At 44.4% G+C, this 12,484-nt stretch overlaps 1 protein-coding gene across 4 annotated transcripts in view; it reads left to right on the forward strand.

The window, feature by feature from the left end:
- Positions 1–12,484, forward strand: part of TAFA2 (TAFA chemokine like family member 2) — a 480,911-nt gene that overhangs the window by 418,276 nt on the left and 50,151 nt on the right. For all 4 annotated transcript variants that reach the window (XM_053555353.1, XM_053555352.1, XM_053555354.1 and 1 more), the window contains exons 3-4: positions 10,096–10,248; positions 11,617–11,741. In XM_053555353.1, coding sequence (XP_053411328.1) covers positions 10,096–10,248; positions 11,617–11,741 — 278 coding nt within the window. The remainder of the gene's footprint in view (positions 1–10,095; positions 10,249–11,616; positions 11,742–12,484) is intronic.

Genomic DNA, 12,484 nt, shown 5'->3' on the forward strand with positions numbered 1-12,484 from the left:
GGAGCCGTGCACTGGGGCCCCTGTCACCTGCCCAAGGTCGCACTCCACAGGAGAGGGAGCCGTGCACTGGGGCCCCTGTCACCTGCCCAAGGTCGCACTCCACAGGGGAGGGAGCCGTGCACTGGGGCCCCTGTCACCTGCCCAAGGTGGCACTCCACAGGGGAGGGAGCCGTGCACTGGGGCCCCTGTCACCTGCCCAAGGTGGCACTCCACAGGGGAGGGAGCCGTGCACTGGGGCCCCTGTCACCTGCCCAAGGTGGCACTCCACAGGGGAGGGAGCCGTGCATTGGGGCCCCTGTCACCTGCCCAAGGTGGCACTCCACAGGGGAGGGAGCCGTGCACTGGGGCCCCTGTCACCTGCCCAAGGTGGCACTCCACAGGGGAGGGAGCCGTGCACTGGGGCCCCTGTCACCTGCCCAAGGTCGCACTCCACAGGAGAGGGAGCCGTGCACTGGGGCCCCTGTCACCTGCCCAAGGTCGCACTCCACAGGGGAGGGAGCCGTGCACTGGGGCCCCTGTCACCTGCCCAAGGTGGCACTCCACAGGGGAGGGAGCCGTGCACTGGGGCCCCTGTCACCTGCCCAAGGTGGCACTCCACAGGGGAGGGAGCCGTGCACTGGGGCCCCTGTCACCTGCCCAAGGTCGCACTCCACAGGGGAGGGAGCCGTGCACTGGGGCCCCTGTCACCTGCCCAAGGTGGCACTCCTCAGGGGAGGGAGCCGTGCACTGGGGCCCCTGTCACCTGCCCAAGGTCGCACTCCACAGGAGAGGGAGCCGTGCACTGGGGCCCCTGTCACCTGCCCAAGGTCGCACTCCACAGGGGAGGGAGCCGTGCACTGGGGCCCCTGTCACCTGCCCAAGGTGGCACTCCACAGGGGAGGGAGCCGTGCACTGGGGCCCCTGTCACCTGCCCAAGGTGGCACTCCACAGGGGAGGGAGCCGTGCACTGGGGCCCCTGTCACCTGCCCAAGGTGGCACTCCACAGGGGAGGGAGCCGTGCACTGGGGCCCCTGTCACCTGCCCAAGGTCGCACTCCACAGGGGAGGGAGCCGTGCACTGGGGCCCCTGTCACCTGCCCAAGGTCGCACTCCACAGGGGAGGGAGCCGTGCACTGGGGCCCCTGTCACCTGCCCAAGGTCGCACTCCACAGGGGAGGGAGCCGTGCACTGGGGCCCCTGTCACCTGCCCAAGGTGGTACTCCACAGGGGAGGGAGCCGTGCACTGGGGCCCCTGTTGTCCATTCTGCTTTTCGTGGCTCTTTCTACTTTTTGTGCCATTTACCTCAAGAAGCACTTGGGCTGCAAAGTGCTCCTTCCTCAGAACACAGAATTCCACATGTTGTTACTCTGGGAAAACCAGTGTAATAACTAATTGGGGACATTCTAATTCTTGCTTTTTATCTCTTGCCACTAGAAAAATGGTATCTATCTATCGATCAACTGTCTAAGATGGACTGTTTCCCCTTCATTGTCATTTTAGATGGCCTCAGGGTGATCCTTCGGAATACCACTTCTCACTGTGAGGTAAATGTAGCAAGAGTGACTGTTGGATTGAAACGAGTCTCTTTCTCTTACAAGTGGAGCTAGAGAATACTTCTGATAGTTAGCCTTGTTAATTATCACTTTAATTTAAAAAATGAAATCATTTTGGGGTCAAGAAACAAGAGACATCATGGAGATTACTGAGGGCAGAAGATGACTCCTTGAAAACTATTCTGTAAAAGGTTTTCAAGACTTCAGGAAGAATTTCAGGAGGACTTCAGGCAGGGTGGATCCCCGGGGCGCTGACATGACCCCCGCTGCCTCTCTCTGCCTCTCTCTGCTCCCTGCTCAATCTGTCTCCTGCCTGGCTTCCGTGTGTCTCCTTCTTCAGCACCATTAGGCAGGTGCAAAGCTCTCCACCTGTCACCTGACTCCTGATGGCAGGCCCCCTTTTGGCTCACGTGTCTATTTCCACCTTTCAGTTTTGTGGCTTTTTGTTCAAAATCCAGATTCGATTGATCTGGGACCTCTTTTTCAGAACAGGCCTTACAAGCAGAAGTTTAGATAGAAGGGGCCGCTATTCCTATGGGTTCACCTTTGTCAACATCAATTCTCATTTAAATTGTAGATGGAGAAGATGTTCGTGATTGAGTCGAGAGGCAGTGAGCCTAAAATTTATCCCAGGGGTCCATCTTCCTCTGTTCTGACCCTTTCTCTTAAAGAGACATATTCTGGTCGAAAGTTTGTTTTTGTTAATATCGTATTATTAAAATGAGATTTTTATGGTTATAATCCCTTAGTGGTAAAGTTTTTCTTATCCAATAATTTTATTTATTTGTTCTTGGAAAAGGGAAATTGTTAAAAACAAAACATATTTGTAAACATGTCGTTGACACTTGGCTATTTTCTCCCCGATTGTACTGACTTCATAAATATGGGAATTTTTGAAATTTCATTATACTATTTAAATGACCATTTCTTTTAATTAGATTGCTTCGGCATGAAAGTCTAAAAATATACTCTATTTCCTCATTCTAATGAATTAAAGTGAGAAATTAGCTGTCTCAAAAAGTCTTTGTTTCAGCACATTTTTTTTTCCATCCAAAGTGATTTGCAGCGCCCTAAGCCCACAGCTAGCTTGTATCCCGGATGCCTATTGGTGCATGTAGGGATGGTTTGCTTCTGCTGAGAAGGTGTAATGCAGACTCCCCGGGGAGCCAGCCAGGCTGGGCAAAACTACTCAATAGGAGTCTACAGAGGCAAACAAAAGTTCAGACTCAATGAGACAAATCAGAATGCAAACAAGAGCTGAAATCTAATGTGGAGGAAACCAACCAGGAAGGGATTCACAGCCTCATGCTAAATTTACTCTCTTCTGTTGCTGAGGTGTCAGATTGAATTTTTTTTTTTCACTTGCATCTCACATCAACACAAGTGCCTATCTATAGACTTTTTGAAACATGAAATTAGAACTTCTATACAAATAACTTTCCCCAACAGCCCCGTCTTTTGTCACTTACACGCACGTCGCATCACTTTGATATTCATTAATTATACTATAGTAACAATAAAGATAATTATATTTACTAACATTTAAGTAATGGTATATGATTTAAAAGCAGTTTAACATGCATTATCTCCTTCTGTCTTCATAAGGACTCTAGGGAGCCATCTTGAGATGAACAAACCAATGCGTTGAAGATTGAATGGACTTGGTTAAGGATTTAGGCTTGAACTCAAGAGTTTCAGGGCCAGAGCTCAGGTCTTTTCAAGGCTCCCTGCACTGCATGTGAGGAAGGTAGGACGGTCCCTGCACCCTCCACTTCCTCGGGATCTGCAGTCTGTCGCGTGGGGTTAGAGCCCCATAGCAGGGCTCATACGACAGTGGTTATGGTCATGATTTCTGCAAGCAAATCGTCTGGATTCTTATCTCTAATTTTGTCTCTTACTAGTTATGTTACCTTGGGCAATTTACCTAGCATTTCTGTGCCTTAGTTTATTCATCTGTATGTTGGGGATAATTATGGTTTCCTTGTCAATGGTTGTCATGCTGATAAAATGGACTAGTTCTCAGCATACAGAAAATATTGCACCAGCAATTACCATCATTCTGTAAATTGTTCGTAGAATTTATCAATCATTTTTACCTATGGAATGTGAAATGCATAGGTTTGCATTCTTATTAACCTAAGACCTGACTTGTGAATGATCTCTATAAATACATTGCTCTACTGTGCACCCATATTTCATATCTATTCATGGGTATTTATAATTGGGGCACAGGTGATTAATCAAATGTGACCATAGTATGTGTATATATGTGATGTATTCAATATTATTTATCATATATATAATCCTTTAAAAGTCTATGCATATGTGCAAACCAAATGCCATTTAATTCGAATTTTTGGCCTATGGAGAAGTTTCTTTCAGTGTATAAAAAAGCAGTTGGAGACAATGGTCTTGGTAAAATGCCTATGGACTTTATGCATGGGTATACCAGTCATAATAGCTTTAGGAATTCCTAAAAAATATTTAGGAATCTTAAAAATGTTATTTAAGAGACAGTCTTTTAACGCTATGTTTCCAGACCACTGGAGGGCCAATGGTCCTGTTGTTGAAATGAGACTTAGGGGTTATAACCTTGGAAGGCAATAATTAGACCTGGTGTCCTCGTGTCGTGAGAATTTAATGAGACCTACATGTCTGTGCTATCAGTTCATGGAAACATAGGAGCCAACACTTTGTGCACATGCATCACATCTGTGGAGGAGAAGTGTTACAGAGTTGTTTTTTTTCCCCTTTGGTGACTTGGGAATTGTGTCATGAAAAAAATTGTTCATTCTTTTTCATTTAAGTCTTCTCCAGGGGGTCTTGCATCATTTTAATATGATGCTAATTGATCTTCTGTGAAACCTACTTTGTTAACTTGGAAATCCACAATCTTTGATTAGGTTAGTTTATTATGAGCTCTGTCTGAATATGTGTAGAAAATTCTAGTAACTGCTTGAATTTCCTACCATCTCATTAACGTTTTAAAGAAAAAAACTGCAGGAATTAGTTTTTACCTTCTTAAATGGCTTGTTTACTGTGTATTGACCGCGTACCACCTACTGAGCAGTTGACATGAAAAGTTAGTCTTTGTCTACAAGAATTTGGTTTTCATAATAAGAAGTTAATATATAAAGCAGACAAAAAGGAAAACTATACATATGTGTGCGTACACCATCCTTAAATTCTTCTAGGTGTGGTTCCCTCTTTGAAACAGTCACTTGGCATATTTACTGGCATATCAAAAAAAAAAAATTCAACAGTTGATTTCTTTCCTACACGTGGCTTCAAACTCTCTGAGCACAAGATTATCTGTCTTCCTATCCATCTATCTCTCTAATTTTGTATTATATTTTTAACTGTTCTGTTTTTAAAAGGTTAATTCTCCCTCTCCCCTTCCCCACAAAAAGCTTTACATCTTCAGTTTTAATAAAAACAACAAAGGACGAGAGAGATTTTCACCAAACACACTCAACCTGTGTGTTGGCACATTTTATTCATACTCAGTGAAGAGAAGGACCAGCACAGGGAAGCCCTGCGCCTGCCACTCTCCTGCGCACCTGCCTTGAACATCTCCCAGAATTAGGGCTTTGCTCTGGGAGGGAGGGCGTGGCCTCCTTCCAGTGCAGCTTTTACTTCATCCTTCTCTCAAATCTAACCTGGGCTCATTATTTCACCTCCTTTCTCTTTCAGGAAGAAAGGGGTGCCCTTTCTTCACTGGAGCATTACCCAAATGCACTGCAGGATAACTTCTTACAACCCTTCAAATACTAGTATGCATAAAACAACATTTTCTTTTTCATCTTTATTCTACATTTGCTCAGATAAGCTGGAAGGATCCAGGTTGTGAGAAGTGGTGTCCCGTTGACTTCTCCAACTGACACCTGTGGCAATGTCCCTCCTATTGACAGTCTGGGGAGCAAGGGAGGCTGTGCTCTGGGGTCAGGGCAGGCTAAGTTTGTGGCAGTGACAAGCAATCTCCTAATTTTAGAGGTTAACAACAACATGGACTTATTTCTCACCTATATGTCTATTGTGCTTGGTGGGGACTGTATTCCATGTCACCTGGAGATTCAGGTTAACGTCGCCTCTACCATCAAGAACGAGTTGGTCACGGGTGGGAGAAACATGATGAATTGCACTCTAGTGCTTAAAGCTTCCCCCAGAGCTGATACGATCTGTTTCTTCTCCTAAGAGACTCCTACTACTTGAGCTGTCATTTCACTGAACAAAGCAAGTTGCTTCCCCACAATCTAAATTTAACACAGTACCAGGTTTGTCCAGAAGGGAGGGAACCAGAAATACTTGGTGAACAGCACTCAGGACGACCCCTGCTACTTTGTCTCATTATTTTTCTTGTCAGGAGAAGTAGAAATTGATTTTGCACTGGAACAGGGAAAACAAATGAAGAGTTACTAATTCTTTATTTCCCATATACAGTAAAATTTCCTCATAATAAAGACAGTAAACGAGGCTTGGTGGTGGGATGAAGCCACTTTCCTGGGAGGGAGAGGTTGGGGGAAGCTCACCGTGTGCTCCTGGCTGCTGGAGAACGGGGGGAAGGGAACGGAGCCCCAGCTGCCAGCACACACTCCCCAAGGCTGTCTGGGCTCAGGGATCTCCCCACCACCTGCCACCATGGCCATCAGAAGAAGCCCCAATGGTTCTCCCTGGTTTCCATTCAGGCATCCAAAGTAATCTGTCGTCATGAGACATTTATCCCTGCTCTGCCCTGTAATTTCACCCCACGGTCCATTCTGCTGTGTTTTCTGCAACTTCCAGTGTGTGGGAGCTAACTCCCCACCAGGCGTGCCCGCTGCTCCTTCCTGGTAAATTCACTTTCTGAGGTATCTACTTCAGACCCTATTTTTCCTCTTAAACATCTCTCATATTCTATAGGAAAAATAGCAGCAATCAGATAAGAAACTACCTCATCTTCCACCAGCTAACCCACTCAGACCCACCCGCCTGTGTGCCTACACACTCATCCTTCACTCTTCCTGAGATGGACTGTGTCCCCACATCAGTCGAATGCCACCTGCCAGCTGCCCTGGATCTCAGTTCCTTTTTCCTTCCTAAAGAAGGAAATTTACACATTTCTCTCCCACCTGGCCATTTTCTCATTCAGCAAGTAAGCATGTGTTCAGAGCATCCATTCAAAAACTCTGCTGACTCCCTGCCGCCTCTCAGCTACTGCTCCATTTCCTTCTTTCCTTCACAGAAAACCTCCTCGAAAGAAGAGCTCATAACTGTACAGTCTCACCTCCCATTCTCTGCTAAACTTACTGCAAGGATGCTTTCATTTTATCATTCCATTAACATGATTTTTTACCGAGAGCAAATGCTGATCCACAGCTAACACATGCAGTTCTTACTATGGGCAGGCAGTGTTCTAAACACCCTGTACACATTAATTCATTTAATCTTCGATTAACCCTGTGAAGCTAATACTTTTTTTTTTTTTATTTTTTGAGATAGAGTCTCACTTGGTTGCTCAGGCTAGAGTGCCGTGGCCTCATCAGAGACCATAGAAACCTCAAACCCTTGTGCTCAAGCTGTCCTCTTGCTTCAGCTTGCTGAATAATTAGGACTACAGGCAATTACCACAATTTTTTTTTTTTTTTTTTTTTTTTAGTAGAGACAGGGTATCTTTTGCTCAGGCTGGTCTCAAACCCCTGAGCTCAAGCGATCCACCTGCCTCGGCCTCCCACAGTGGTGGAATTGCAGAATGAGCAACCGGGCCCAGCCAAGATAATACTCTAATCATTGTTCTCTTAGACATGAACAAAACCTGTCAACCACAGATATTAGCTAAGTTGTCCAAGGTCAGTTATGAGAAGAGCTTAGATTTGAATCCAACTACCCTGACTTTGAAGTCCATGCTCTTACCCACTACACTGTGTTACTTTTTTTAATGGCCAGTTCTTTCTGTGTGTCTAATTGGACCTTTCAAGGCATTCAGCCCAGTGATCCGGTGTCAGGCTGCTCTTGTCCTTTTTGCTCCGTGAGCACCCTCACCCTGTGACCTTGCTCACCACGCACCGTCTGCAGAGCTAGGTCTTTAAAGTCTGTATCCACAGCCTGGATCTTGTTCTGAGGCTTCATTTCACAAACATTACTGCCTAGTTTACATCTCTCTGTGGGGGTCTTGTCAGGGCCTCAGACTTAACCAGCCCAAGCAGAAGGACAGACATCCTATCCTCACCCACCTTCGCCACATCCCCCTTTCCCCAAGCCATTTGTAGCACCACCCACTTCTCATCCCTCAGTCTGATCCCGAGAGTCATCCTTGATTCCTCTTTCCCTGACAGCTCACGTTCAGTCCATTGGCAAGTCAAACCCCATCTCTGCTGCTCTTATCTAGTCTAATCTCATCCTTTCTCCTGGACTCCTACAGCCTCTTCATAACCAGGCTCCATTCTTACCTTTCCAATCCTGTCTCTGAAGAGCAGCCTGAGGAAACTTCTAAATCACAGATGAGACACCACCGTTTCCACACCAAGGCTGTGCCCTGCGAGGAGAGTGCAACCCTCTGTCCTTCCCCTACCACATCAGCTTACATCTTGGACCCATTTCCCTCGGCCTCTCAGCTGCCCGCCGCTGCCCAGGGCTACACCGCTCGTTCGTTCCCCTGTCTCAGGGCTTCGTCTGCTGCTCCTTCCATGAGGAATGCTCTTCCTTTCCTAGGCCTTCGTGCTGGACGCTTCCTTCTCATCTTCCAGTTCCCCATTCAGGCTATCCCCTCAGAGATTCACCTTCCTTGAGACTCTTAAAAATTACCCTTCCATCTCTGCTCAGCCACCCCCACGCATGTCACTCTGCTGTACTTTCTTCAAGGAGTTTTTAAACCTAGCGTTCCCCTACTCAGTAACTTGGTTGCTTATTATTTGCTTTATTATATAAGCTCCTCGACGTCAGGAGCAGACTGTGTTCTTCATATTCACTGTTGCATTTCCAGGGCTCAGAACTGTCCCTAATGTGTGGCATTTGCTTGAAATGGGACTAAGTGAAGTAAAACATGCAAAGCAGAAATTAGCTTGTGTCCTACAACATCAAGCAGTCAGTAAATTAAAGAAAATGGGCTCATCCTTAGCAAAGATCATGTTTTCCAAAGCACAGTGGATGGGAACAGAAATCTGGCTTTTAAGTTTTTAGCTTTCACAGAGATAGATTTAAATTCTCACCAAACACAGAAAACATGCCCATTTGTGTCTACAGTGGCAGAAAAATCTTTATGACCTTGAAAATGGTATCCACCTCTTGAAAGTTCTTTGGAGGAATCTGTGCCAAAGCTGTATGTTATCTTGGTCTCACGTGGAGGGATAAGAGGTGGTCAATATATGTGATTTGCTTAGAAAAATCTAAACAAGTTTTCTAACCTGAGTTACCACACGCTGGTTTCTCCTATTTCCAAAGGGAAGCATTAATATAAACGCATGTTCTGTTGACCTTATTTGCAATGGGTCTTAGCATGTTTATACCATTAAACAACTTCAGATTTCCTACTTTTATACTTAATTTTATGGTTTCATATCAATCAAAAGTTTTAAATTTCAGATAACATGAAGTTTCAACAAATGTGTGATTTTGATTTAAGCTGATAAAACTTGTTCTATGACTGTTTTGATGAAGAAGTGCTAAGTACAAAAGATCAAACCTCTGTCATAATGTGATAAATGAAGTCTAAAATTTGCGTCACTTCCCCAAAGCTCAGTGACCTTACTTAGAGGTTGACAAAATGGGTGTGAGAGCCTGACAACTAATTGGATGGGGTTTCCAGGCAACTGGTTATCAGATATAAATTCATCCAAGTTCGTGATGCTGTTTGGTGAAAGCATTCAATTGTCCTCTCAGGCAATTGAAAGGAATGATTTTGGGTTCTAGGCCTGGCTAGAACTTCCAGGAAAATGATGGCAATTTCAAGAATTGTTCAGTTAGTTCATTTGTGGGGAAACTGGGCAGAAAAATACTGAAGATGTAGATACCCACCTTCTCTCTCTCAGAAACTGGCCCTCATTTTCTCCCCCAAAAGAACAGAAGCTTTCTCACCACCCACCAGCTTTCTGAGGCTGACCTCAGCCCCACGGCAGGGTACTGTGTCTGGGGGGTTGGTTTACTTTAATGCAGTGAGCAAAAAGGTATGAACAAATTCACATGCAAATAAATAAGTTTTTTTTTTTTTTTTTTTTTTTTTTTGGCTGGGGCTGGGTTTGAACCCGCCACCTCCGGCATATGGGACCGGTGCCCTACCCGCTGAGCCACAAGCGCCGCCCAATAAATAAGTTTTTGATGGCCTCACACATTACCTCTTCGTCAGGCTGTTTTAACAGCCCACTTTAATTTCGGCACTACTTGTTCCTGCTTCACCAAGCATTTGGTGGCAGACATGTTCCTACCACATTTAGAAAAGAATTCAAATCTGCATTCTGGAGCTTGCCTCATTGCATCTCTGGTTTCATGCATGGTGGGCCCCTTCGGAGCCACATTTCATGTACTTCTACCTTAAAAGGACGGGGAGTGTCCAAAGCTTTCTCAACATTACCTCTTGTTTTTGTCTGTGCAGCTCACCATGTTAAAACGGGAACTTGTGAGGTGGTGGCACTCCACAGATGCTGCAACAAGAACAAGATAGAAGAACGGTCGCAGACGGTCAAGTGTTCCTGCTTCCCCGGGCAGGTGGCCGGCACCACGCGGGCTGCTCCGTCCTGCGTGGATGGTGCGACTTCCTTGCTTTCCGTGGTAGCTCAGCTGGGGACCACGTACCCCAGAACCTCACTAGAATGCCACCAACCAGAGTCCATCTGGGGGACCACACTGTCAATCCCATGGTTGACACGAGGGTATTTGAAGGGTGTTTCGGAATTTAAAACCGTGTGCAGTTTTGCTCTACCAGGCATAATAGCGAGGTTCCGCTAAGTGAACATGCTTGTTTTGATGCTGTGGAGTATTGATTTCCTGGGTGATGGTGGGGGGACTAGCATGTATAAATTAATTGGGAAAGGAAAGATGAAAATGGATGATTTAATAGTATAGGATCCTGAACCAATGGATGTTCTCAAGAATGAAAAAAACAATGCCATATAAATATTCAGTGAACATTTAGTTGTGGATGGAATTCACTTTAAATACCTATTTTTATGAAGATGCATCAAAATATCAATTTCTTTCTTTGAGGGTGCCCCTAATTAGACTATAAATCTTAGTACAGGTCCTTCTAACTGCTGCTGTCATGAACAGTCATTCATTAAGTGCTCCGATTAGAGGGTCTATTTCTTGTGATGAGGTTGTGGCTCACAGTAAAAAAATAATGTGACAACTCTAACAAACACCTGCTGATTTTCAGCCTACTGATGGGAAGTGGCACATTGATTTTAACATATTGACTCTACATTGCTAACAGGCCCATTTCTCCTAGGCTTCTTAATTGGTGCGTAGTTTCTTTTTAATATTTTAGTTTTCATAAAGCCTATATTTTCACCTGAAAAACCCTTCAACATGGTGCCTATAGTTGACAATACTGTATTGCACACTTACAGGTGTGTTAGAAAGATAGATCTCATTTTAAGTGTTCTCACCACAATAAAATAAAATAAAATAAAAAGGTGGTTTTTTTTTTTTTTTGAGGTAGAGTTTCTCTCTGTCACCCAGGGAAGAGTGCTATGGTGTCAGCCTAGCTCACAGCAACCTCAGACTCCTGGGGTCAAGAGATCCTCCTGCCTCAGCCTCCTGAGTAGCTGGGATTATAGGTGCCTGTCATAATGCCTGGCTAATTTTTTATATTTTTAATAGAGAAGGGGTCTTGCACTTGCTCAGGCTGGTCTTAAATTCCTGAGCTCAAGGGATCTTCCTGCCTCCACCCCCTAGAGTGCTGGGATTGTAGGCCTGAGCCACCACACCCAGCCAAAAATTCTTTTAGTTAGAAGATCTTGAATGGTTTGGTCTTTTTGAACAAAAAAGAGAATCAAGCCTTAAATTCCAGTCTTTCAAGTGATAGGACAAATCAGTGGCTTTTGTTCTTCAAATGTGCGCGTGGAGGACAGTAGCCGCAGACAGAAAGCATTGAGCTGATCGTTCTCTTTCACAGCCTCCATAGTGGAGCAGAAATGGTGGTGTCACATGCAGCCGTGTCTAGAAGGGGAGGAGTGCAAAGTTCTTCCAGACCGGAAAGGGTGGAGCTGTTCTTCTGGGAATAAAGTGAAAACCACTAGGGTAAGTGAGGGGACAGCCAGCCTGGAAAAGCAGGATGTCTCCAAACTAATAGTGAATGAAGGCATCTGTAAGATATGGGTCATTAGGAAAGATTTGGCATATACAAATATGTCAAAATAAGTGATATTTATTATTTATCATAATAAATGTTATTTATCTAATAAATAAACAAATACTGCAAGTAATAGGAACTTTCCTCCGCCGAGGATGTGTGTTAAATTCTAGGACAGTGACCTTACTCCTCTGATGTATGAAAATCTGAATTAATTCTGGGATAAGTGTATTTTATATATTGCTCTTATTGAAATTTTCCAACTATTTTTTTTTTCAGTTTTATGAAAGTAATTATTTTGATCTCCCTGATTTCTGGATCATTAAACACTGAACAGTTTGCAATCATTGTAATGGGTTACTGAGGAGAGTTTCAGAATCTCAGAATCAATACACAAAGAATTCTTTTAACGATGATGAGGTATTTCATTTTTGAAATGACTGACCTCTGGGAGATGGGAGAGAAATGAAAATCGCTTTGTTCTTTGATTTTTTAATTAGCTACGTGGATATTCTGGACTAGCAGGATTTGAATCCTTTCCTTCTTGAATTAGTAAATAAAGGTTTTTTCTTGGTTTGTTTTTTGATTTGAGGGAAAGAAGACTATCAATTAGAGTTGGATAATTGAGGAATACAACAGAAAAATGATATAGGAGATATTTTATAAAAAATAACATAAAACTTGAGATTGG

The sequence above is a fragment of the Nycticebus coucang genome, chromosome 12 (assembly GCF_027406575.1).
Source record: "Nycticebus coucang isolate mNycCou1 chromosome 12, mNycCou1.pri, whole genome shotgun sequence".
Lineage (NCBI taxonomy): Eukaryota > Metazoa > Chordata > Mammalia > Primates > Lorisidae > Nycticebus > Nycticebus coucang.